The 24,664-nt window shown below is 41.0% G+C and overlaps 2 protein-coding genes across 11 annotated transcripts in view; both read left to right on the top strand.

The window, feature by feature from the left end:
* NHS (NHS actin remodeling regulator) overlaps window positions 1–6,679 on the top strand; it is a 243,826-nt gene extending 237,147 nt beyond the window's left edge. For all 5 annotated transcript variants that reach the window (XM_079972422.1, XM_079972421.1, XM_079972424.1 and 2 more), the window contains 2 exons: window positions 405–531; window positions 1,510–6,679. In XM_079972422.1, coding sequence (XP_079828548.1) covers window positions 405–531; window positions 1,510–2,146 — 764 coding nt within the window. In that variant the 3' untranslated portion in view covers window positions 2,147–6,679. The remainder of the gene's footprint in view (window positions 1–404; window positions 532–1,509) is intronic.
* A 1,767-nt stretch (window positions 6,680–8,446) lies between these two features.
* BEND2 (BEN domain containing 2) lies at window positions 8,447–22,189 on the top strand. Of its 6 annotated transcripts, none has more exons than XM_079972654.1 (12): window positions 8,447–8,612; window positions 11,300–11,431; window positions 11,753–11,901; window positions 12,556–12,624; window positions 12,781–12,855; window positions 13,122–13,226; window positions 14,132–14,918; window positions 15,639–15,839; window positions 17,734–17,855; window positions 18,321–18,510; window positions 19,107–19,310; window positions 20,692–22,189. In XM_079972654.1, exons 1-12 carry the CDS (start codon window positions 8,600–8,602, stop codon window positions 20,880–20,882), a joined length of 2,238 nt encoding a protein of 745 aa, XP_079828780.1. In that variant the 5' UTR covers window positions 8,447–8,599; the 3' UTR covers window positions 20,883–22,189. The 6 variants fall into 6 exon arrangements, with proteins under 6 accessions (XP_079828780.1, XP_079828784.1, XP_079828779.1 ...); XM_079972658.1 differs by having other exon boundaries at window positions 8,494–8,960; window positions 19,224–19,310; XM_079972653.1 differs by having other exon boundaries at window positions 8,494–8,960.
* Window positions 22,190–24,664: the final 2,475 nt, after the last annotated feature.

The following is a 24,664-nucleotide window of genomic DNA, read 5'->3' as shown; positions in this document are numbered from 1 at the left end:
ACGTTCGTAACTATTTTTGTTCTGTTTGAGTGAGATGGCTTTCTGTGGTGGCAGTTCACAGAGATCAGCCAGCTGACAGCTCCATTTATTTTAATGGAGCTTTGCCAATACTTTTCAGCAGAGAGAGAGAAAACCTACCATGCTTTGCAGAAATATATATATGTGTAGGAATGAATTTGCATTTCTTTTTATTTCAGTTCAGCTGTGAAAAGAGCAGTAACCCTTTATAACGAAGCATTATTTTGACAGATCATCCAATATTTAGACTAGATTGTCTAGTGCCTGTCATTATACTAGTAGCTCCATTAATTATTGAGCAAGTAGATTACATTAACCAGCTCTATTGTGACGTGTGGGAAAGTGTTTGATTAAGTCTCAGTAGGTCTTCTCTTTTTGTTTTGAAGAATCTTCCCCAAGTGATGATTCCATATTCTCACCCTTAAGTGAAGATTCTCAAGCTGAAGCAGAAGAAGCTTTTGTGTCTCCAAATAAGCCTCGAACAACAGAGGATCTATTTGCAGTTATTCACCGGTAAGCTCATTTTAGGGTTATTAAAAACAGCAAATGTGCTATTTTCATGGCAATAGGAATAGACCTAAAGTAAATCAATCAACTATTCAGCGCAGCGGTGATAAACTACTAGCTTTGAAATGTGGATTCTTCAATCCACTGCACAGGAATGTTTGTAATGGTCTTCATGATATGCCTCATTTATGTTTTTCTAGTTGTCATTCATGAGCAACAACCTTGTTACTGGGAGTTAAACTGAGGACAGGGTGAAGAAAAATTGGATCAACAGGTCCAAGTAGCAGTCAAGAGAGGAAACAGGAATGGGAGAGGCTGACTTTCCAAACCTGGTGCAGACATAGCAGATTTGCAATAAAACCTCTTCCAGCTGTTAAGAACCTGCTCTGAAGACTACATGAGGGCTGTGTAAATGCATGGACATATGCATATATATGCAGCGCTTTCTTCTGGGGGGGGACGCAGGGGTACACACACCCCTAAACAATTTGTGAATCTAAGTTTGAGGGGCAGTATTTCAATAGGAGTAGGAAAATAAGAGTATACCTAAACATTTTTTTAGGAAAAAAGCACTGCATATATGTATGAGATCTGCAATAGCACTGCTAGGTCTCCCCGCCCCCTACTTGTTTTTGAGGCGGGACAGAAATTATTTTCAGATTCCTATGTTGGTCAGAAGCTCATCCCCCTCTCTACTGAAAGGACAGGAAGCTGTGTGAAGCCTGACCCTTGGAATCCTAGTCATCACCCTTGTGATTTCTGAGCCTGTTAGGCATTGCTCACATATATTTGTTTCTCCTGTAAATGCACAGATGCAGAAGCCATTATACTGTACTGGTAAATATATTAATATAGTTCAGTTTTATAGAGGACGCTGTTTACTGTCTATATAATTGCAAATATCTTGTGATCTTGCTCAGCAAAAACAGTAGGAGATAGGTATCAAAGCTGTGAATATGATGGCTTCTTCCCTCCCCATTACAGCTCAAAAAGGAAAGTTCTTGGAAGAAAGGACTCTGGAGAGGTTTCTGCAAGGAACAGATTGAGAGCTTCATCTAGTACTAGCAGCGTGTCTTCTAGTGCCAGCAACACATCACCTGCGGCTTCAACTAATGTTCCCCCTACAACTGGTGCAGCAAGCCCAGCAAGCAGCCAGCGATCTCCTGGGCTTATTTACAGGAATGCCAAAAAGTCCAACACATCTAATGAAGAATTCAAACTGTTGCTCCTGAAAAAGGGCAGCCGGTCTGATTCTAGCTACAGGATGTCAGCCACAGAGATACTAAAGAGCCCTATTTCACCCAAATCTCCTGGAGAACTAATTGGGGATGCTCTTCAAAATGCTGATGAGTCTCCCCAAGCCTCATCAAGTGCCGAGGCATTAGCTCCTCTCTCTCCTTCCACTCCGAGAATGAATGCAGAAGGGATTTCCTCAAAAAGCTTTCCAACATCAGCATCTTCAAGAGTGGGGCGGTCACGGGCACCCCCGGCAGCCAGCAGTAGCCGCTACAGTGTCCGCTGCAGACTGTACAACACCCCGATGCAAGCCATTTCCGAAGGAGAGACTGAGAATTCCGACGGGAGTCCTCATGATGATCGATCTTCTCAGAGTTCCACATAGGCTACACCTGGGCCAGAGCACACTTCTGACTGTTAAATGGGAGGACTCTGCAATCACTTGGCTCACCTGACTATAAAAGGCCAATTCTGTAGCAGTCAAATACCATGCAGGGCAATATTGATGCTTGAAAATGCTAAGGGTTGCTTAAGAGACTGGGAGATGAGAAGATGATCTGTAGCTATTTATTACTTCACATTTTTCTATAAGTAGAAATTTACTAAATGGTTAACTTTCATTTCATTTGTCTTCATGTTTCTCATTGTCAATGTAGATTTACATTATCCAATTTTCAGAATTCCCTCTGCCCCTCCAAAGATGTCATTTAGGATCAAAAACATTACCTTCACTGTTGTGCTTCCCTAGGGAAAAAACATTAAATTGCTTGAGGAATTGGTATTTTTTTACATTAAAATGAACAGAAACAAAATTTAGAAGAAATGAACAAAACAGATGTACATATCCATATTTTTGATAAACATGTGTAAATAGAATTATCAGAGAGAAAATTGGTTGGTGGCAAACGATAACCTTGTTGAAAGACAAAAAAAGGATTAAAAAAGGAACTGACTGTATTCTGTGAATACAATTTTAATATCAAACATAATTTACATATCTACCACTTGTAATTGAATAATGAAAGCCTCTAACACAAATATAACCCTTTAATTTGGGAAAATCTGAATAAAATATTATTATAAGATTAATTTGATATTATCTGATCAATTTTCTTTCTAAAAGTGCTGTTCCAAACAAGCTAATTTCAAAGAGCAGCTTGTGGCAAGAGGCTTATTGGCAGGCACTACAAATACAAACTGTTTATAAACCAGATTTGCAGTTGAGGCTTCTCCCAATCCCCTGCCAAGAATCTAGAGAAGTGTAGTTAGTCAGACTGCAGTTGGTAAAATGAGAATAATATCAGTCTCTTAAATCAAGTTAATCCTATTTTCTCTTCCCAGACATCTTCCTCCCCATTGTATTTGGCAACCTATGGAGAGTGCAATTTATTTAGCAAGGAAGGCTCACAAAGATGATTCCCTCTGTGCGTTTTCCTTTGCATGTAAACAGCAAAATTCAGAAGCATTGGGGGGGGGGGGACTTAGCAGTCCAAAGGTTGCCCACACATGCCATAGAGATTCTTAGCCCCATTACACAACTACAACTCCAGGATTTCTTGGGGGAAGCCACATCTGTTAAACGGATTTAAGTTTCTAGTGCCTCCATAACCATAACAAGAACAAGAACAACAATTGTTCGGGTAAAAAGCACACTTTAAATAGGAAAATAAACACCTCCCCCTCTTCTAAATGCAAAATATGAGCTGTCAGACTTTACTCTGATGTTTGACACTTAATTTGAACAATGACACTAAAGAGGGGGCAAGTATAAGGAAATGTTTTCATATTACTACTACTACTAGGCTGTTGGGTGACCTAGTCATAACCTGGTAACGTAAATCTTGAAACAAGATTAGTTTCATGTTCATAAAGTAAATAACTATTAAGCATGCAACAAATGCTCTTGATTCATCAATAAAATTGTGTAACAACTTTTCAGTGAAGCTTTGTGCGGACAACATTCATGCTACCTAAATATTTAGAAAATGACACTGTGAAAAAAATAGCTGAGAAATAGGTGTATGTATGCATACTTTATATAGCTTACTAAACTTGGAATGGGGAAGCTCTTTGGTCTATTATGCCAGCCACATACAGCTCAGTTTCTTTTGGTCCTGGCCTTACCAGAAATGCTTAACAGGGTGGGAATATATAGTGGGTGGGGTAGAAAAGGAATCCAAGCAAATACTTTGAATAAATGAAGGCAGGGAAACAAAAGCTGGATTACTTGAAGTTACTTGAATTTTCTTGTCGGAAAACTAGGAGCAAAAACAAATTGATATGAGATCAAGTACAACAGGGGTTTTAAAAAAAACACACTCATATGCACAAAACAATGTCACTATTTTTAGAATAGAATATTTTCCATAGATGCATCAGTTTCCCCATTGCAATAGACTCCAAAATCAAATAGACATTCAGGCCCAGTTTTCTAAAATGCAGTCCATTGATATTAACTGTGGAATACAAATGCAGGAAGGTTTAGTGCTGAGGGCAGTTTTAAGGAGGAATGTGTTGTGCAGGACAGATTGAATCAAATGGCAGAATTAAGTTGATAGTCACTAGTAAGTCTACAAGTAAGTTGGCTTCAAGCAGAAATAAGTTTTACTAGGAATTTAGAAGGGGTGGAAAGCAGAGGGAGGATTACTTTTTAGTTTGCTCATAAGGATAAGCTTAAATATATTGTTTGTACTGTAGTTGAAATGATCGAGCAAATAATAACATTCAAAATTAGTCACAAATTGTTGAAGTTCATCTTCATCAGGGGGCTCGTGAAAAATATACAAGGTTTTCTTTTTTTAGGTTTTCTTATAGTCCTCCAGTGTGGCAAAAGATGAATGGTAAGCATGTGTGTAAAAAGACTAGTGAGAACAGGAAATCACTGGCCCAATTCTAAAATTTGCCATGCTGGCAAATAAAGATTTAGGATGGGCCATCTGCACTTCTGAGCCAGTATGTTGTCACTAACTGTGACAACATTCTGGCACACTGCAGAGATGTTATGGAGGCGGAGTAGGTAGATACGCTGGGGCAGACATTTAGGATCTGGACTGCTATAAGCAAAACCTAACCTAAATGTTTGGTAGGGATGTGTAATAGAGAAGTGTTAGTATTACAAGCAAGTCTAATGGTGCAATCCTATGCATGTTGTCTCAGAAGTAAGTCCCATAAAGTTAAATGGGACTTACTCCCAGGAAATGTATTCAGGATTGCAGCCTAATAGAGCTACTAAACAAGCTCTAAAAAGTGGTCAAAAAGCAAGTGAAGTAGAAAGCATTAGTGGGTTGACAAGATTCATGTAGTTTAAAAAAAAGAAAAGAACAATATAATAAATTTGATATGGGAGGTACAAGTGCCATATGAGGCCACTTTTCAATTACTGCCAGAGTACCCTTACAAACTCCTGATGCTAAGACAACTGAGTCTTAACTCTTGGTGCTAACAATGGAGCATCACCAATGGCATTGCTTCAGTGTCACAGGCAGAAATATCACCACCACATGTTTAGGATCCAAGTGCCAAATTCATTTGTTTAAAAAATGCTAATGTGTTTTATAGCAAAACTGTTATAGAAAACAGCTGAATTGGTTTCTCCAAGATGTCAGTCTTGTAGGTGCCATCCACAGTGCACTGAGGCTGGTGAACGCCTTCATTGTGGATAACACTCCAAGGCATTTAATGATTTCGTATTGATACCAGAGAGCTATATAAATATAGAGAGATATATTTAAAAAAAAGTACATGCAACTTGAATTAGAAGGCAGTGAAACACCTTCTTATGTAATGCTCACAAAACTATCATATAAAAAACTTATTTTGTTTACTCAAAAATCTATGACAAAGTGTTTCTATTTTCTATTTATCAGATTAAAAGCCCAAATGAATATGGATTGTAAATCCACTTTAAAATATATATATTGGCAAACAACCCCTGATTCAGCAATAGATGGTTGGCAAATGGAGCTCTGCTGCCCACAAGGGTTGCTCCCATTAGAACTGAGGATGGGGCATAACTTTATGCACACAGTGATGCCCTTTCATTGACGTTAATGGGAATAACCAGCAATAGCGCCTTGCCTGTGTATGAGTGCATAGATCTCTGGACCAGGGTGACAAAATTTGGAGATAAAAACAACCTGAATTGACAATCTTATGCATACTTTCCTGAGAGCCTGCCCCATTGAATGCAGTGGGACTTACTTCCAAGTAAACATGCATAGGATTGTGCTCACAAGTAGTGTCTTCAGAGCCCTCAAAACACATCCCATCTTGAAACAGGGTATAAACACATAAGTAATTTGTGAGCCATCATTCCAACTTGCAATTATGTTGTTTGCACTGATGTTACAAGAATGGTTTTTGAAGTTATGCAGCTGTTTGATCTTTTCTTTCAATAACATTTTTTCTTTCCTATTTTAATATTGTGGCAGCATAGAGAATATGGATTAGCTGAAGCAAATAAAGCATATGTTTGCATTTGCCAAAGGTCACTGATAGAGTGCATTTGCTGCAATTGTGGCAGATTTAGAGAAATACTGTAGGTTATGACTTAAAAGTTTAAAAAAAAAACCAATTAAGAAGGTTACAGTGTAACTATTTTGGTACTATCACCAGTTCATGCTGGCAGAAGAGACAATGGTTTATGGACTTGCATCCATTTTGTATTTTTGTAATATTTGTAAATATGAACTTTTTAAATTGTTGCAAAGATGGTTTCTTTTGTAAAATGTTTTCAAAGTTTACATTAAATCCAAGCCTTTGTATATTTTAGAGCTGTGCAACACTTTAAGTCTTGTATTTATTTTTAGTAAAAACAGTGACAGTTTCATTGTGAACCCCCTCTCTAAAATGTGTCAGAAAAGTTTGATTATCTAGGAAGTGTGTATAGAAATGGCAAATAAACGTGACTGCAATTAAACTGCTCCATTCTCTTCACTTCACTGCAATCAATGCAAGAGCTGCACTGCTGGGTCAGCCCAAAGGTCTGCCTGATCCAACATCCCCTTTCCTACCACAGCCAACCAAATGTCTCTGGGAAGGGGCATGAAAGCAACAGTCGTTCCTTACAGTTGCTCCTTACCAGATTGTGCTTCAAATGTATGCCTCTTCTAAATCCGGAAGTAGACTACAGCTCTCCTGATCGATCGCCAACGGTAAGTCATATAGTACAATCCTCTGTATGTCTGCTCAGAAGGAAGCTCCATCCATTGAGTTCAGTGGGACTTACCGCCAAGTACATGAGAACATGATTGCAGCAGACTCCTCCAAGGATTTGTCTAATCCCCTTTTAAAGCCACCTAAACTATAGGCCAGGGATAGCCAATGTGGGGTCCTCCAGATGTTAGACTACAACTCCCATCATCCCTCCCTATTGGTTATGCTGGTTGGGGCTGGTGGGTATTGTAGTCCAAAAACTTCTGGGGGGGAACCACATTGGCTACTCTTGCTATAGGTCATCATAATCTATTGTGGCACCAGATTCCACAAATTCATTATGCATTGTTCAGATTTCATCTTTGCTCAGTATTATAATGTAGGAGTTTTGGATTAGGACCATTAGATGCAAGTTAAAATCCCAACTGGGCCACAAAGCATTTCTAACAGATACATGCTAGAAACAAGAAAATTAAGCAGAGGGTAAAGTTACACAAGTGTTCATCAACCAATAGCAGAGCCCCAGCTTCATACCACTTGCACACACCATCACCTTTATTATTCTGAATTTACTATCGCTATACCCAACCCTGAGCACTTGTGATACCAAACAAAACAAAAAAATCAAACTAAAAACACCAAAACCAGTTTCTTAAAAGCTATTTTACTCAGATTTTATTTTGTCCTTTTGTACCATTCCAAGTATAAATGGTCCACTTCCAGGGTATATGCAATCATATGCATGTTTAGTCACTGAGAAGCCTCACTGTCTTCAACAGGCCTTGCTCTCTAGCAAATGACTTCAGGATTCAAGCCTTTGTTCAAGTTAATGCTTACTAAACATTCAGTGGCTTGTGTGCTGTTAAGGCTAGCTATGGTCAAAAAGTTTGAAATCTAGATTTTAGGGCTTTCACTGCTACAAATAATCTCTTAAAGAAAGCCCCACTAATCACATATAGGTTCCCATAGTTTCCCTTTTATGTCTGCCTTGTCAGGAATAAAAAAAAAAAGTGATCAAAAATACTTTCTTTGCAGAAACAGCACATTTCAATCTTCTGTTGTTGCTAAATGCTAAATAGCACAAGCTTAAAAGAGGCACATTTCCTAACTCAGGGAAGTCTCTCCTAAGATAATGTCTACTACAACATCTGAAAACAGTGAGAGAACACTTCATGCTTTACAGTATAAGTATTTGTTTATAGGCAAGCAACTTTGCGAGCCCATTCACAAGACCAAGGTACTGGTTTCTTTCATTCCTTGAATCCCTCTGCCATCCCGAACACATCTGTCATCTGTCACAACCGAACCAAGTGAGAGCGAGGGAACAGTGGCGCTGCCAGCGACGGCTGCATGTGCCGCAGAAAACAGAGCTGGTTGAGCGTGTGCTTGCCGTCACCGCATTCTGAAATCTCGTGGGGTGGGAGAGGCGACGGAGGGAAGGCCGTTTCCCGCAAACGCTGTAAGGGACAGGCAAAGCCACCACCTCAGCGCGCCCTCCCTCGGCCGCCCGTTTGCCAGACGCGCCCAAGTCCCTACTGCGCAGCCGCAAGGGTAACCGAAACTGTTTTGTGCCTCACGTCGCTGCAGCCGCTTCCGCGTCCCGACTCCGGGTCTGTTCCGTCGCTGGCCCTCGCCGCGTCGTGACCGTCCGCAGCTCCCCTCCCTCCTCCTCTCTTTCGGCACCATGTCTGCCAAAGGTAAGAAGCTAGAAACGGACAGGAGCCCACCCGCCGCCTGGCCGCACGCAAACAAGGAACGTTTCCGACGGCTGGACGCGCAAACGGCCGTTGCTCAAGCAGCCGAGCCGTTCGCGAGGTGCCACCTCCGTGTTGATCTCTTATTGGCCCGCTTCGTGCTCAGCGGCGCTGCTATTGCGCAGCGCGCTTGTCTGTCAGCGTTACGTCGGCGCTTGTGCGGGGGGGGGGAGTAACCAAGACTGCTTGAGATTAACGGGCGGGGGAAACGAGGCCAGGCTTGAGGAGATTTCTTTGGCGGGCGAATAAAACCTTATTGAACTGAGGAGATAATGAAAGCTCGGTATCTTGGTGAGCGCGGAGTGTGGGGAGGACGCGGGCGCTCACCTTCTGTAGCTGCGCTACGCGAAGGAACTGAGCATGTACGAAAATGCTTGCCTCGCCAGTGCGCGTGCGTTGCCGTTGAAGAACACCGGGAAGCCGTTTGCACGGCAGGTGGCTCGTGGAAGCCGTCCTCGTGCGGAGGGGGCGGGGAGACGCGGGTCTGTCCCCCCCCCCCGTGCTCGATGGGGCACAAGACTGCAGCCACCCTGAGCGGCCTTACGCGTGTTTCCTCAGAAATGAGCATCGCTCAGTTGTGTGTACAATGGCAGCGCGGTCGTCCATCTAAACCTTAGATTAAAGCTGAGAGTAAAAGGGCCGTTCTGACTGCGCAGACAGTGCCGGATTTACGTATAAGCTAAACGAGCTATAGCTTAGAGCCCCACTCTCTTGGGGGCCCCAAAAAAATTTAAAAGGAAAAAAAACCTGGATGCACATACCCAAAATATAAGATAAAAAACAAATAGAATAAAACCTACTTACAGCAACAGTGTTTTGTGTTGTGTAGGCTCCTAACTGTTATGTGCAAATGGCTTTAGACACCTATTAGGTCCATAAATTACCATATAGCATATATTCAACACAAAAAACAGCGAAAATTTTTTGTTGACAAAGGACAGCTGGACATATAAAGGGCCCGTTACCTTCAGTAGCTTAGGGCTTCAACAAACCTAAAACCAGCCCTGTGCTCAGAACAGCAGCTTCCTGAGAGTTGTAGAAATTATACCTTTGTGGTGTGCTTAATTTTCCTATAACTTTGTAAGATGTCTTTGAAAACAAGAATGGAAAGGTGAAATTATTCCATCCAAAGGTGCTTAATTTTTCCCCTTTCATTTCCAAACTGTTATTTCAAACAATTATTTAAACAAATAAGATAAAATGAGGACATCCAGACAGTATCCCAAAGAGCCAGTGGTAGGAGTTCATACCAAGAAATTGTCTCACACCCATGTTGAACACAAAAGTTAAAACATAGTGGTTACTGTGATCACATTTTAAAAAATGAATAAGTATTAGGCCATGTATTGTCATTCTAACACCAGAAACAAGGCAGCTGCATGGACCTGCTTTGCAGCATAAAAAATAAAGTGTCGAGGTGTGGGTATGTGTTTATTACACACATTTTTCCCTTTAAAAAAGGGGGTTTCCCCCGCAAAAGCATTGAATGGAGCTATATTGAATGGTACAGCTGTCATCTTTGTTCTGATGTCTTTTTCTTTGGCTGTCATTGATCCTTGGGTTTTGTGTACCTAATGATAGGGTACTGTAAGTCTTAGCATCCAATAAGACATTTCATTAACTCCTATTTTATGTATCCAGGTCAAACTAGGATTCTGTGCTTTGCTCAATAGATTGGTGAGAGTGGGGGGAATCTACTCAGGAGACAATTAGGAGCATAATTGGGCAAGCACATGCATGTGCTTTGCATAATCTAAAAGTCAAATGAAGACATCATCATTTCCAATATGACTACTGGAAAGTCTTGTTGTTGTTTTTTTGCCCAAAGCCTCCCTCCTAAAATAAAAAGGGAGACAAGGGAAAAGTGAAGCAAGTGCAGCTCTAATAGGTGCAAAGTGAAATGTACCCCAAACAATTAATAAGGAAGTAAATGAGTGATGCAAGACCTGGGTCCAATCCACAATCCAGCATTCCCTCCACCAAGTACAGTACAGTGCTGATTCTTGGTTTTGTGTGATGCACACAATGCATGCTCCTAACTTCTGCCCCTTTATTTTGTGATATTTCAGGCTACTTTTCAGATGAACTTATTGCATTGTAATTTTACTGTGCGTTTCCATATGAATCAGCTGCACACTATTATTGCTATTATAACTGTGAGTCTCTTCAAACCTGCAAAACAGGTTCACTACACTTACCCCCTGCCCCACCTCATCTTTACTCTTTAACCTCGGGTGAATGAGAATTAATCTGTGGGAATGAAGTTTTATTCTCGGTGACTGGATGGTCATAACTGCTTGGGAGGAGCAGTACTTATCAATGTGCAGCTGTGCTTAATTTGAAAGACATTTTCTCTAGACCTTCACTTTCCATGTGGAAAGTGGAGGTTTGTGATTGTAGTACAAGTCAACCGAATCCCTCCATTAACTTGAATGGGGGGGGGGGAGAGAGAAGGCGGCTTTATTTACGTTATGTTAAATTATAAAGTAAAGTAGACATAAAATCTACTATATGGTTCAATAAAAGGCTTTTATTGTAGATACATTGGTCTGTTGGGCTTATACAGAGAAGTGTAAACTACTGTACTTAATAGCATCTAATTCATCTCCCCCGCTGTGTACATGTTTTAGGCTATATTGCAGTGCACACTGAAGATGATGACAACACTGTAATAATTGATGATTCAGAAATGGAAGATACAGAAAATGGACCTGAAACTCAAGGGAAGTGTGATGGTCGCTATGTAACTCATCTTACATATGGTAATTATGTTTAATTTCATTTTGAAAGATGATTATGACTTTTCATATAGGGGGTTCAGCGATGTTATCTAGGGAAGCATAATTTTTGTCTGGCCTTGGTACTGTAGCCAAGCCAAAACTTGTGACCTCCAGATTTCTACCCTTCCAGTGCCAGATTTGAAGTCTTACCCACAGTGAATCAAATTTTCTGGAAATACTTTTTTAATGTAGCATTCTATGAGAAGACTAATTAATTGGGATAGTGAGGTATAAAACTAAATTAAATCTTTCTTGAGTGGTATCTAAGGCATTATTAAGACACTGCCTAACTTACATTTTTAGAAGGTAATGAAGATTTATTGGATATAGAGGAGCAAGCTGGATCACAGGAAAATCTTTCAACAAGTGCGCCAAGGCTCAGTCGCAATCCAGAACGAATGGAATTAGTTTATTTACGTAAAAGGCGCCGACTTGCATCCTCTCTAACGGGGGTAAGTATATTCCAATAAATTACTTGTACCGTGGTACCTCAGATTAAGAACTTAATTCGGGTCACAGAGATTCTAGGGTTTTAGGGGTTGTTTTTTAAGTAGACTGCAAAAGACTGAAATCAGCTTATCCCAGCATTAAAATACAGTGGACGCTCGGGTTGCGAACGTGATCCGTGCAGGATGCACATTTGCAACCCGCAGTGGCACGTCTGCGCATGCGCGGATTGCAATTTGGCGCTTCTGCACATGCACAACCTCCAAACCGGAAGTAACCCGTTCCGGTACTTCTGGGTTTCAGCGGTCTGTAACCCAAAAAAACGCAACCTGAAGCGTCTGTAACCCGAGGTATGACTGTATAAACTTTTATCAAATAACTGACACAAAAATATAACAATTCAAACTGTTTCTATAAGCCCTGCTTACTGTCTTTCTATGAACTATTAGCAGTATCTGTGGAGCACATTGATCGTTTCCATGTAATGAATTTCTTATCCACAGCGTGGCACCAGCGTTCTGTTTTTCTTAACAAAACTTAGTATGGATTAAAATAATTTTTCTTAGTCAGCCCACGGAACAATAGTAACAAATGATTATAAGTGCTATATCAGTTATAATTTATGTTATTTATATTCTTTATTTCAATATTTTTATTAGATGAGAGCCAAAGAGCCTGAATATGAAGATGGAGATGTTATTTATGAATACGACCCTGATGATGAATGTGTATGTATACTTCCAAAAATAATTTATAGCCTCTCTGTAGGAGGAACTGCGCAAATTAAAATATTGGTTTCTTTTAAATTTGAGAGCTTTATTTTATCATTTTTGTTTCCAATTATTCCTGTGACTAGGGTTACATTTTCATTGTCTTTACACTAGGGGAGTGTTGTATCTGAAGCTTCATGTGCAGCAGATCAGCAGAAAACTCTTATGGAGGTCCTTAATTATTGTCAGGTACTGTACCATCCTTCATTGTTTTTTGAGAAGCCATTTGTCATGGATAGGGAATGTGTGGCCCTCCAAATGTCATTACACCCTCACCATTGGCTGAGATAGACAGGAGTTTAAGTCCAGCAACTTCTGGTTCTCCATCCTTGCTTTTATAAGTTCTTCCAAAACAAGAAGTCTGTTTAGGTACCGGTTTCCTGGTCTTCTCCCTTGAGTTCCAGCTGGCTTTGAATCTCTCTTACAATCTGACATAAATAAATGTATGTTTGCAGGCCATGTATGATGCCATTCTGAAACTGGATGAGAAGTTTGACAGCCTTCATCGCAAGGTCTCAGAAATGCAACACACCCGGTTAAAGCCTTTATTTTTAAAACCAGTGAGTATTAAATTGCTGTAGTTGCAATTAGTTTTTGTTGATGTTTTGTTAATTTTCTAATTGTCTTTAATGGTGTTTTTCTTATTGTGTTTCATGGTGATTTAAAAATGGCATTAAGCTTCTAATCTGGCCATGCACTAGAGCAGGAATGGGCCAGCATAGCCAATGGTCAGGGGTGATTGGAGTTGTAGTCTAACAGTATCTCTAGGGCACAGGTCCCCCATCCCTGTGCGTCCCTAACCCTGTAGCAGAGGCACATAACTGTGTACAGCTTGGGATAGCACAGTACATCTAACAGGGCCCAAGTTTGGTTTCTATTACAATGCAAGATTGTGTATATAGTAATAAGAAAACATTGCACAAAAACATAAACCTAATGTTTGCATACAAAAGGCTAGCCTATATTGTATAACTTTTTTCAAAGTTGCTGAAATAACTTTATATAGCTTGAGCTACAAATACAGTGGTACCTTGGGTTACATACGCTTCAGGTTACAAACACTTCAGGTTACAGACTCCGCTGACCCAGAAATAGTGCTTCAGGTTAAGAACTTTGCTTCAGAATGAGAACAGAAATCATGCTCCGGTGGCACGGCAGCAGCAGGAGGCCCCATTAGCTAAAGTGGTGCTTCAGGTTAAGAACAGTTTCAGGTTAAGTACGGACCTCCAGAACTAATTAAGTACTTAACCTGAGGTACCACTGTAGACTATGATTAAGATGGCTAACAAAACATGATGCAAAACAAATCTGAACATATAAATTCAGTTCCATTCAAAGCACAGCATTTGAGTACTCCTGCCTCCAGTATGTGCTTACCTGATAATCTCCACCTTTTCAAATGGGGCTAATGCCAAGCAGTGTGGCAAATTGGAGTGTTTGCTCAATGTTTTTCTCTCCTTTTCAGAGGCCACTTAGGTTTACGTACAGAAGTCCTAGAAATCTCTCACCTGGAAAAATCAGAATCCAGAAGGCAGAAAGAAAGCCAAGTCAGATCTTACCCCCTGGGAATGGATGTCAGAGCCAACCCATGAAGGTTAAGCTACAAAGAGCTCCTATTTTGACCAGATCTGCGGTTAAGCCAGTTCCACACACCCTTCAACCTGAATCACAGCCCCCTGTGCACAGGCAGAGTCCACCACTTCCTACAATTGTTTCCACCCGTTCACTGTGTCCCCCATTCAACATGGCTAGTGACATGCCTAATATTCCTTCACAAACCAATCTAGCAAACTTAGCCAACGAAAGCTCTGTTACTGTGGCAGCTTTGGCAATAGCCTCACCAGTGGTGTCATCAGTAGCATCTACACCACCAGCAGCTAATTTGGAGAGAAACAATAGGACAGTGACTAACAGAACTTCACCTGGAAGTAGAAGTATTCGTAATGAGCCACCGTCGTCATCTTCTGTTTCTGCCAGTTCAGCAGTTGCCTCTAGTCGTTTATTGAATGCACCAGTTACAGCTAATAAGATGTGTGTCCTTCCTTCACAAGCTAGTCTTTCAACTACACAAGCTAGTCTTTCAACTACTGATGGTCCAGCTCAGGTAGAATCTTCAGCTGTACCCTCACCAATGATATTACCTGAAACCAGTTTGGAGAGAAAAAAAACGTTGGTAACTTACAGAACTTCAACCGGTGGTACAGATATTAGTAATGAGGTTCCCTCTTCTTCTTCTATGAGTCATAATTTTGGTGAGTTACAGTTTTCATAAGAATAATGTGTTTAGCTCTTAATTCCTTCTTTAATTCCACTCTTTTGCATGCACAGGGATTCTTCCATTAAACTGAAAAGGTAGCCACCCACTGTTTTCATAGCACCAACGTTCTGCTTTCTCACTTCCTGCTCCATAAAGGCAAAAGGCATCCCTATTGTACCTGCCCTTTGGTGGAGGTGTCACAAGGGCATAATGGCAGGTTGTATTTTCATAGCAGCCACTATCCTCCAACCATTTCCCTGTCCATCACTCAGCCTGGCACTGTTTTAAAAGGTGCTTCTGTGTTGCATCCTTTTCCTTTTCTTTTTTTATTGAGTGTTATTCTTTTGACTGAATATTTAGGAGACTTTCCCTACAGCTCACTGAAGTTTGCAACCAGACTTTGCAAGGATGCTTAGCATTACTATCTGGGTAGAAATATTACTGCACTACTGTAATTTGTGAAAAGAGCAGGGATGGGGAAGTTCGTGAGCTGCAGGAGAAGGGGTAAGGAGTCTGTGGCCCATTCCCAGTCTCTTAATCATGGTTAAGAAATTAGAAAAATTGTGTCTTTAATGAACCGGGGGGGGGGGGGGCCTTCCAAACACGTGGACCATGTCTGTGAAATGTTAGAAGCCCAGAATGGCACTTTGGAGGACTTGCAGTGGGTGCAGTGCAATTTTGTTTTAATACTCTTCTAATATTTTCCTTTATCTAGAGTTCATTGGTGATCCAAAGCGGAATGTGAAGGTCCTTGGCAACTATTTGATGAAAGCGTGGCAAAAGACCGTGCCAAAGTATGCTGCGCGCTACTTGGTCCGGGTTTTGTTCCCAAAAGAAACATTGCTATGCAGTGTTATGGGTACAAGGGCTCGAGGACGCAGGACACTAGACCCAAACAAGGTCGCTGCAATCAGAGGTATGTCACGCAGTAGCGGAGTAAGGTGGGGGCAGTCCGCCCTGGGTGTCACCCCTGAGAGGGGTGACATCACCGTGAGCGGCGCCCCCCAGGACACTCACCGCCGTCTGATGTCACACTGGTTTAAGAGAAGGGGTTAGATTTTCAACCCTTGGTAGTTCCTTAGGCCAGAACTACATAATAAGACTCAGACAGGGTTTCCAGTTTTATGTTTTCTCCCAATATTTAGATAGAGTAGAACAGTAGATAGGAAGTAGCCAAGAAGAAAAGTGCTTAATCATTTCCCTGCCAGTTCTCATCCACAATTCCTTCTCTCTCAAGTGGTTTTCTCCTTTTCCCCCCAGCTGCCTAGAACAACAGAAAGAAATATGGCTAGGAGACATGGAAAGGGGGAGAATCAGTGAATAGGAGAATGTTTAAACATCACCCTCATTGGGCACTTTTTCTCCTCTGTAGACATTCTTTCCCTAATGTTGCCTTTATGATTATACTTGCAAGTATTAAAAAAACTGCATGTTTTCATACATTTACACACAAAAATGGCAGTTCCTATTGCGACTGGAGCAAACAAATTTGCCTGATGGTATACATGCACTTAATTCAGTTCAGATGAAATATAGTTTTCTTTGCTTTCTGAAATATTCTTAACATATTTTACTACCTTAGTCGCCTTTGTCTGGTTATAATCAGGTAATCAATATTTATTTTCATAAATATTTCAATTTACACCAGCTCTCAAAATGGATACTCTCATGGGCTCTCACTTGTGGGGTGCCTCAGGGTTCTGTCTTCTCCCCCATGCTTTTCAACATCTACATGCAGCCGCTGAGAGAGATCATCAGGGGGTTTGGACTGGGTGTCCATCAATATGCGGATGATACCCAGTTCTACCTCTCTTTCAAATCAGAACCAGTGAAGGTGGTGAAGGTCCTGTGTGAGTGTCTGGAGGCAGTTGGAGGATGGATGGCAGCTAACAGATTGAGGTTAAATCCTGACAAGACAAGTACTGTTTTTGGGGGACAGGAGGCGGGCTGGTGTGGAGGACTTCCTGGTCCTAAATGGGGTAACTGTGCCCCTGAAGGTCTAGGTGTGCAGCCTGGGAGTCATTTTGGATTCACAGCTGTCCATGGAGGCGCAGGTCAATTCTGTGTCCATGGCAGCTGTTTACCAGCTCCACCTGGTACGCAGGCTGAGACCCTATCTGCCCGCAGACTGTCTCGCCAGAGTGGTGCATGCTCTGGTTATCTTTCTCTTGGACTACTGCAATGCGCTCTACGTGGGGCTACCTTTGAAGGTGACCCGGAAACTACAACTAATCCAGAATGCGTCAGCTAGACTGGTGACTGGGAGCGGCCACCGAGACCACATAACACCAGTCTTGAAAGACCTACATTGGCTCCCAGTACGTTTCCGAGCACAATTCAAATGTTGGTGCGGACCTTTAAAGCCCTAAACGGCCTCGCTCCAGTATATCTGAAGGAGCATCTCCACCCCCATCATTCTACCCGGACACTGAGATCCAGCGCCGAGGGCCTTCTGGCAGTTCCTTCACTGTGAGAAGCCAAGTTACAGGGAATCAGGCAGAGGGCCTTCTTGGTAGTGGCACCCACCCTGTGGAACGCCCTCCCACCAGTTGTCAAAGAGAGCAACTACTACCAGACTTTTAGAAGACATCTGAAGGCAGCCCTGTTTAGGAAAGGTTTTAATGTTTGATGGATTACTGTATTTTAGTATTTTGTTGGAAGCCACCCAAAGTGGCTTGGGGAAGCCCAGCCAGATGGACGGGGTATTATTATTATTATTATTATTCAATGGTTTGTTTAAAACAGAAGCACGGTGTTTCATAGTAACATAAGTGTGCTTTAAAAAATAATAATTGTGTTTTTGAATACAGAATTTCTTGCTGCTTATTTCCCAAGTTATGATCTAAGTGAGCATGGGAAAGACTGGAAAACCTGTATTACAAATGTGAATGCAATGATCCGCTGCTTACGTTATGAAAGCAAAACAAGTCCAGTAAGTTCTTTCTTTGTGTTGACGCCTCTATAAACACATCCTAGCCCAGACTGCATTTCTCTGAAAGCAATTATTTTAAGTTTGAAATCAGAAGTTAATAATAAACGCTGAAACCCAGAAAGTATTAAGGATGTTTCAGGCTTATTGATACAAAATATTTATAGATATCTAGTTACTGAAGTAGTGATTCACAGCCATTGCTCCGAATGTTTCAAATTGAATAGAGAATTTACAGAAGAATGCCTGCCTCTTTTGCTACTGTGTCAGTGGACTCCTTCAACTGCTATTGCCAAGAGCAAAAATAACATAGCTTACTCAATTGAAAATACTATGAAATAAAGTAATAGACAATATTTTTCTTACTTTAATTCATTTAAGTTTCTTCTTTATGATATTTGTAAAAGTTTATTACTGCATTTTTACATTAGTTATGGAAATATTCCTCCCTGCTACATTGCTTCCTAGATCACTGAGGGAAAAGAGAAAGCTCCTGAAGCTCCAGACACATCCATGTGTGTAGATTTAATTGATATTGAGGAAGAGAGTGACATCAATTCTCAAACCAGTTCAATATCAAACCAGCTTCAAAATTCAACAGGGGATAATAATAAAAACACACCTTCTTCCAGTGAACCGCCTTCTTTAGAGCCAATGGGTAAGCTGCTGAATCTTCATTTTCCATGTCAGAACTGTGCAAGCCATATGCAGTATGCAAACACTGTAAACCAGTCCAGGCATTTAAAAACCTGCATTTCCCCCCTTGTCTGTCTAAGAGGGAAAGAATGGGGGTGGGGTGATCCAGCAGCTTGCAGAGCATAGTAGTGGCTGGTGGGTTATACCTAGCTGGGTAGCTCACAAGTTAAATTAGACTTTTAGCAGTCTGACTGATAAATCTTCCTTCATTTTTTCCCTGCTTCAGTTTAGACTGAGCATGCAGACATGGGTTTGTTTTAGTTATCTACTTTAGGCATTTCAGAAATATAGAATTATGAGGAATCTGCTCATTTTAGACACAGAACTCTTCATTTTTAATCAGTTTTGAAAACAAACATGAAATCATTCCACTTAGAACAAAACAGGATAGTTAGATTTCTAAGCTTTTTAGATGGTCCCTGCATTCAGGCTGACAATCTTAGGGCTGACATTTGTCAACCATTCTTGAGCCATTCTGCTTAAAGAACAGGGTTTGAAATCTTTTTAATAATAATAATAATAATAATAATAATAATAATAATAATACCTCCTCTCTAGCACATCTTGGGAACCCATCAAGGAATGTCCAGTTGCCCTTTTCAGTTATTTTTGCAGCCAAGGGAAAAACTCGGCCAGAACTTTCAGCACGCTACCTGATACGTCATCTGTTCACAGAGAATATCCTGATAAAAAGCAATGTGTATGGCAACCTGGACCGTGGCACACATCCGCTGGACTGCAACAAAATAAATGCTCTTAGAGGTCAGTAACATTTCCAAGAGGAGAGATGCAGAGTGCAGTCCTAAAGGCAATTTAACGGGAGAGTAACCCCCATGGAACTCAGTGCAATTTGGTTCTGAACAGACATTATATAGGACTGAGCTGTCAGGCTGTGAAATATAAACGGCTCTTTAAAAAGATATATCAGGGTGGTATGCAAAATATAATAAAATCAGCAAATGTATCCATAAGATTTAAAACATCAAGAGATACTGGTTGGTGAAAAAGAAATTCATATTGTGGAGCTCTGTCTAAACAAGACCTCTTTCAGAATATGTCTAAAAGGAGGCAGGGAAGCTTCCTGCCAAACCTCTACTTGTAGGGCATTCCACAGCAGCGCCTGCCACTTTCAAGGTTTGGTCTTTATTGCATAGGCCAACCAAATCTCAGGCCAACCCACCAGAAGTGCCCCATCAAGAGATTTCAGTGATCAAGGTGGAATTGTTACAATAATGGCAGCATCGAAATTGCTGCAGTGTCAAGTGACTTTATCCTCAAAATAATGGACCAAATGGTCAAAGCAGGCCTCCAAATGCCCGTCCCCACCAGCACATGAGACCAGATTCCAGATGGTCTGTAAGAGCTCTGCTGGATGATTACTAGAGGCTGTGAAGTAGGAATCATAGAATCATAGAGTTGGAAGAGACCACAAGGGCCATCGAGTCCAACCCCCTGCCAAGCAGGAAACACCATCAGAGCACTCCTGACATATGGTTGTCAAGCCTCTGCTTAAAGACCTCCAAAGAAGGAGACTCCACCACACTCCTTGGCAGCAAATTCCACTGTCGAACAGCTCTTACTGTCAGGAAGTTCTTCCTAATGTTTAGGTGGAATCTTCTTTCTTGTAGTTTGGATCCATTGTTCCGTGTCCGCTCCTCTGGAGCAGCAGAAAACAACCTTTCTCCCTCCTCTATGTGACATCCTTTTATATATTTGAACATGGCTATCATATCACCCCTTAACCTCCTCTTCTCCAGGCTAAACATGCTTCTTTTCTGCCCTTATTGCCACACGGTAGGTCTGATTATGTGCCCTAATCTGTGCTCAGTCAGCTTTGGAGTGAGTTCTGTGCCACCATCTTCCATCCTGTTTCATCACACGCTACTCCCTAGGATACCAGGGCTCCACAGCACCAGAGGAGCAATCATGTTGATGAGGCTCTTCCAAAAGGCATTTACTGCTCATTTGTAGGATTCCTGATTTAGTAGTTGCTTGTCAGAAGCAGTTATGGGTACTGTAGCATTCTCTCTTCAAAGTAGGATGCCTTTACTTTGCCTAATCTGAACAGTGTATAACTCAATACTTACTAAGCAATATAAAACTTGAATAAACAATAATTTGTAACTTGCTTTCTTTTTATTAGACTTTCTGCAAGAGACTTACCCATCTTTTGAGCTGAAGGAAACTGGATATGACTGGAAAGCATGTGTTGCAGCTATAAACAGCACAATTCGCAGCCTGAGATTTGACCATAAAAAGGCCTCATCTGGAGTCCAAAGCAAAGTGTCAGCTAAACCACCTCCATTGTCACGAAGTTCAAAATGTTCCCTGTGAAACCCTGTTGCAGTATAACAATATAAAAGCAACTTTCTAATCTGTCAGCCATAACTGTGTTAGATGTAGCCTCTGCTACAGTCACAGTGGACTTTTTTCAAGATGTGGTACAATAGTTTATTTTCAGTAGCTGTCAACTGGAGAGTTTTAGTATTCTTAACAAGATGAAATTTAGTAAATCAGAGTAAGAATTTTGTTTCTATCTTGTGTCAGTGATGCTTCTGTCTGCTGTAGAGGATGACAGGCATTAAGGAAACTTGTTCTCAATGCACAGTGTCTTCTGCTGAGAAATGCTATTCCTAAGACAAATTACCTGCAAATGATGTGTGCGTGTTAGTTACACTGGACATGGGTTACAAGGTAGAATACAGTGGTACCTTGGTTCTCAAACGCCGAAAACCCAGATGTAAGTTGCGGTTTTCAAATGTGTTTCAGAAGCTGAACGTCCGATGTGGCTGTTGGCTATTGTTTCCAGGACGCCTGCACCAGACGCTGTGCCTTGGTTTTTGAACATTTCAGAAGTCAAACGGACTTCTGGAATGGATTAGGTTTGGCGCTTTTGTTTTTGCTATTTATTTCGCATTTTTGTTTTTGAGGCTTTTTTAGTTAATTTGTTTTTGTGACTGTGTGGAACCCAGTTCAGCTACTGATGGATTGATTGAGTGACTGCAGAAATGGATAAAAGCCCCCCATCTGACACAAGCAATGACTATCATCAGTGTAGCTAAGAATAATTTTTTTAAAAAAAATAAATTTTATCATCTACAATACTGTCTTATTTATTTTATAGTACAGTACACTGATTATTGCTTTCATTTTATGGATCAATGGTCTTTGTTAGATAGTAAAATTCGTGTTAAATTGCTGTTTTAGGGGTTGTTTTTAAAAGTCTAGAATGAATTAATCTGTTTTGCATTACTTTATATGGGAAAGCACACCTTGGTTTTGGAATGCTTTGGTTTTAGAACGGACTTCCAGAACGGATTGAGTTTGAGAACTAAGGTACCACTGTAATGGAAGCCCAAGGAGGAGCACAGAGTGGATGTTTTCCTGAGTTTTTGAAGGAATACAAGTTCTCTGTGGGTTAATTCCTTGTGCATCTATAAAAGGATGGCTAGCATTCTTTCTGATGTGTAATTTTTTCACATGGGGTATAATTTTAATTTGGGAGCACTTTCAATACATAGTGAAATGTACAATATCAGCAAGTGAATCATGCCGTTGATGCAGGGTCTGCCTAAACAGTGTTGAGCCTGAGGGAGTGGTAGCAGATATCCACAACTGAATAAAGGACCAAAAAATGCTAACTTCTTTTTCCTGGTACCAAAACTGGTTTGCATCTTTCCCCCCACCCTTTAGCTTCACCAGTCGTGAACTGGCAGGACGAAGGGGAGAAGGAAGAGGATCCCAGCAAGGGGTGTAGCTGGGATGGGGACACACTGGGGCAAGCAGGGGGTGGGGAAAGAAGTATTCACAGGGTGACGGAGAGGATGCACAGGTCAGTGCACAGGAACCAGCAAAGGAACCCCTGTCTCCCTGAACACTGGGCTCTGAGTGAGAGTGGCACTCTAGGAGGCTGAGGCAGGCAAGGGCCTATAGCTCACTAGCTGGCCAAGTGGAGCTTGCTAGCTCTGGGAGGAAGTGTATGATTCCTCAGCTGGAGTAGTCTTGGAACAGGTGAGGGTCACATGCGTCATCAAGCCCAGATGCTGCAATCAGCATGCAAAGTACAAAAGGGAAGCAAAGCTGAGGTGCTGTGTCTGTTCAGCAGCCCACGTTCATGGGCCTTGGCTTGGATGCTCCTGGACGTCTACAGGACTGTGCTTTGGGTTTGACTCTGGACTGTATCCTGACTGCTGGACTTCAGATTTGACTACTTGGATTGACATCTGGACTGTGTTTCCTGACTTTTGGACTTTGCTTGACCCCAGGACTTTGGACTTGATGTACTAACTTGCTGCCAGGTAAGCCAGGGGTTCAGGACATCACCTCACATTTGAATTTGATGTAAGGATGATAGCTAGGCACATATTTTTGATAAAGTAGAACATTTTTATTGTGGGTTTCAGTTCTCGTTTAGAATAGGTTTTGTCTGACATTTCTGCATAAATATTCTGGAATATTTATTATAAACTAGAAATGGGTTTTCTTCCTTTTTGTCTAATATAGCTCCAAGCTATTGCTTTCCAAGTTACAATCACCTGTCTCTGTCTATCTTTTTCTTTTTTGTTATGTTGTTTACATTTAACACCTGGTAGTTTTATTTGATCATATTATGCAAACCAGCTCAGTTGAATGTGTACCATCTTTTTGGATTATTTGGAGAAGTTTATATTTCAGTTTGCTGCTTGAGGCCTAAATTCATAGTTGCATTTACAGCCTCAGCTGTGCACCTAATTTTGCTGCAATAGCATTCACTTGTGAAGCCCTTCTATTTATTTAGTTATTTCAGACACTAGATCTGAAATTCCTAGAGGCTGGATCTTTCTCCTGGCTCTTACGAATCATGATAGGCCCCTTTGTCCCCATCAGAGAAGCTATAACTGGAGGTCAGCCACATGACTCTAGAACTGGTTTTTAGAGTGTGTCCATTAAAATGCCCTTTATATATTTACAGTTCTTTGTCCCTATTTGAAAGCTTCATGTTCTACCTGAAAATAGAATGGCAGGGCTGGGAATCTGAGTTATGATCAATGGCCATGTCCCTGCCCATCCAGTTCTAGAAGTTGTTGGTGCCTACTTATTATGTTTGGAGTTTTCTGTTTAAAAGCTAGTGACACAAAATACCAAACTGAGGAAGCCAAGCCCTTCATAATTCCCCTTTTCAGATTAAAATAATTGGTCTCAAATGCATTATGACATTATACAATCATTGGTCCTTATGTGATATTTATACAATGCAAGAATGATGTACAGGCAACTCTCCATTTACATAGGGGTTACATTCTGGGGCTCTACATTTAAGTGAAATCATGTCTATGGAGAACACCATTGAAAAAGCCTGCAAACATCCTCTAAAGCTCTGGAAACCCTTGGAAAAACCCAGCAGCACTTACCAGATTCGCCAAACTCAACGACAATTGCTCTGTCCAAACTTCCTTTACCTTGAATTTTGACCAGGAGTATCCGTAGCTGGAATATCAAAACATTTCCAGCTTGCTATGATGTTACTAGGACATATAATGTATATAAAACAATATCCTGGTAAACCCATTGTTTAATGTGCTAATGTATTATCCAGTAACAAAATGACAAAATTATTTTTTTCCCGGAGCAGGATAAGGGTCTGGGTTAGTCCTCTCCAAAATATAGGGGACAATTTATGTCCCCCCCCTCCCCACCTTCCATTTCTGAATGATGTGCCTGAGTCCACTTATTTGTAAAAAGTAGTCTGTAAGACCATTTGTGTGTGTACACATATGTATTTGGGAGCTAGGTATCGCTGGAAAATGTACAATACTGCTATAACAGAATTGTCATCAATCTTAAAAACTCAAGATAGTAAAACAGCCTCAGCTGGAGAGCAGAAGAATATACCGGCTATATTCCCATGCTCTACTATAGTAAAACTGTACAAAAGCAACACACCCTGATAGTAATCATTCCCAGTTGTGCTATAACCAAGGCAACTGAAAATCTATTTTAAAAATGTATTGGCAGACAGAAACAACATAGTGCTAGGAGAGATGCTGGCTTTTTGGTTCATAAATTAGAAGTTTACAATTTAATCCTTTTAAAAAAGTTTTTATTTATTACACAACTTATACTGCCCATATAACTGA

This window comes from Podarcis cretensis, assembly GCF_951804945.1.
Source record: "Podarcis cretensis genome assembly, chromosome: 4".
Taxonomy (NCBI): Eukaryota; Metazoa; Chordata; class Lepidosauria; order Squamata; family Lacertidae; genus Podarcis; species Podarcis cretensis.
This window is presented reverse-complemented; position numbering and strand designations above follow the sequence as displayed.

Excerpts from the sequence above, each read along its gene's own strand:
- BEND2 (XM_079972653.1), top strand. Across the intron at positions 14,919-15,638 it reads TTCTATGAGTCATAATTTTG|AGTTCATTGGTGATCCAAAG; the intron begins GTGAGTTACAGT and ends TCCTTTATCTAG. Across the intron at positions 18,511-19,106 it reads GCCTTCTTTAGAGCCAATGG|CACATCTTGGGAACCCATCA; the intron begins GTAAGCTGCTGA and ends CCTCCTCTCTAG.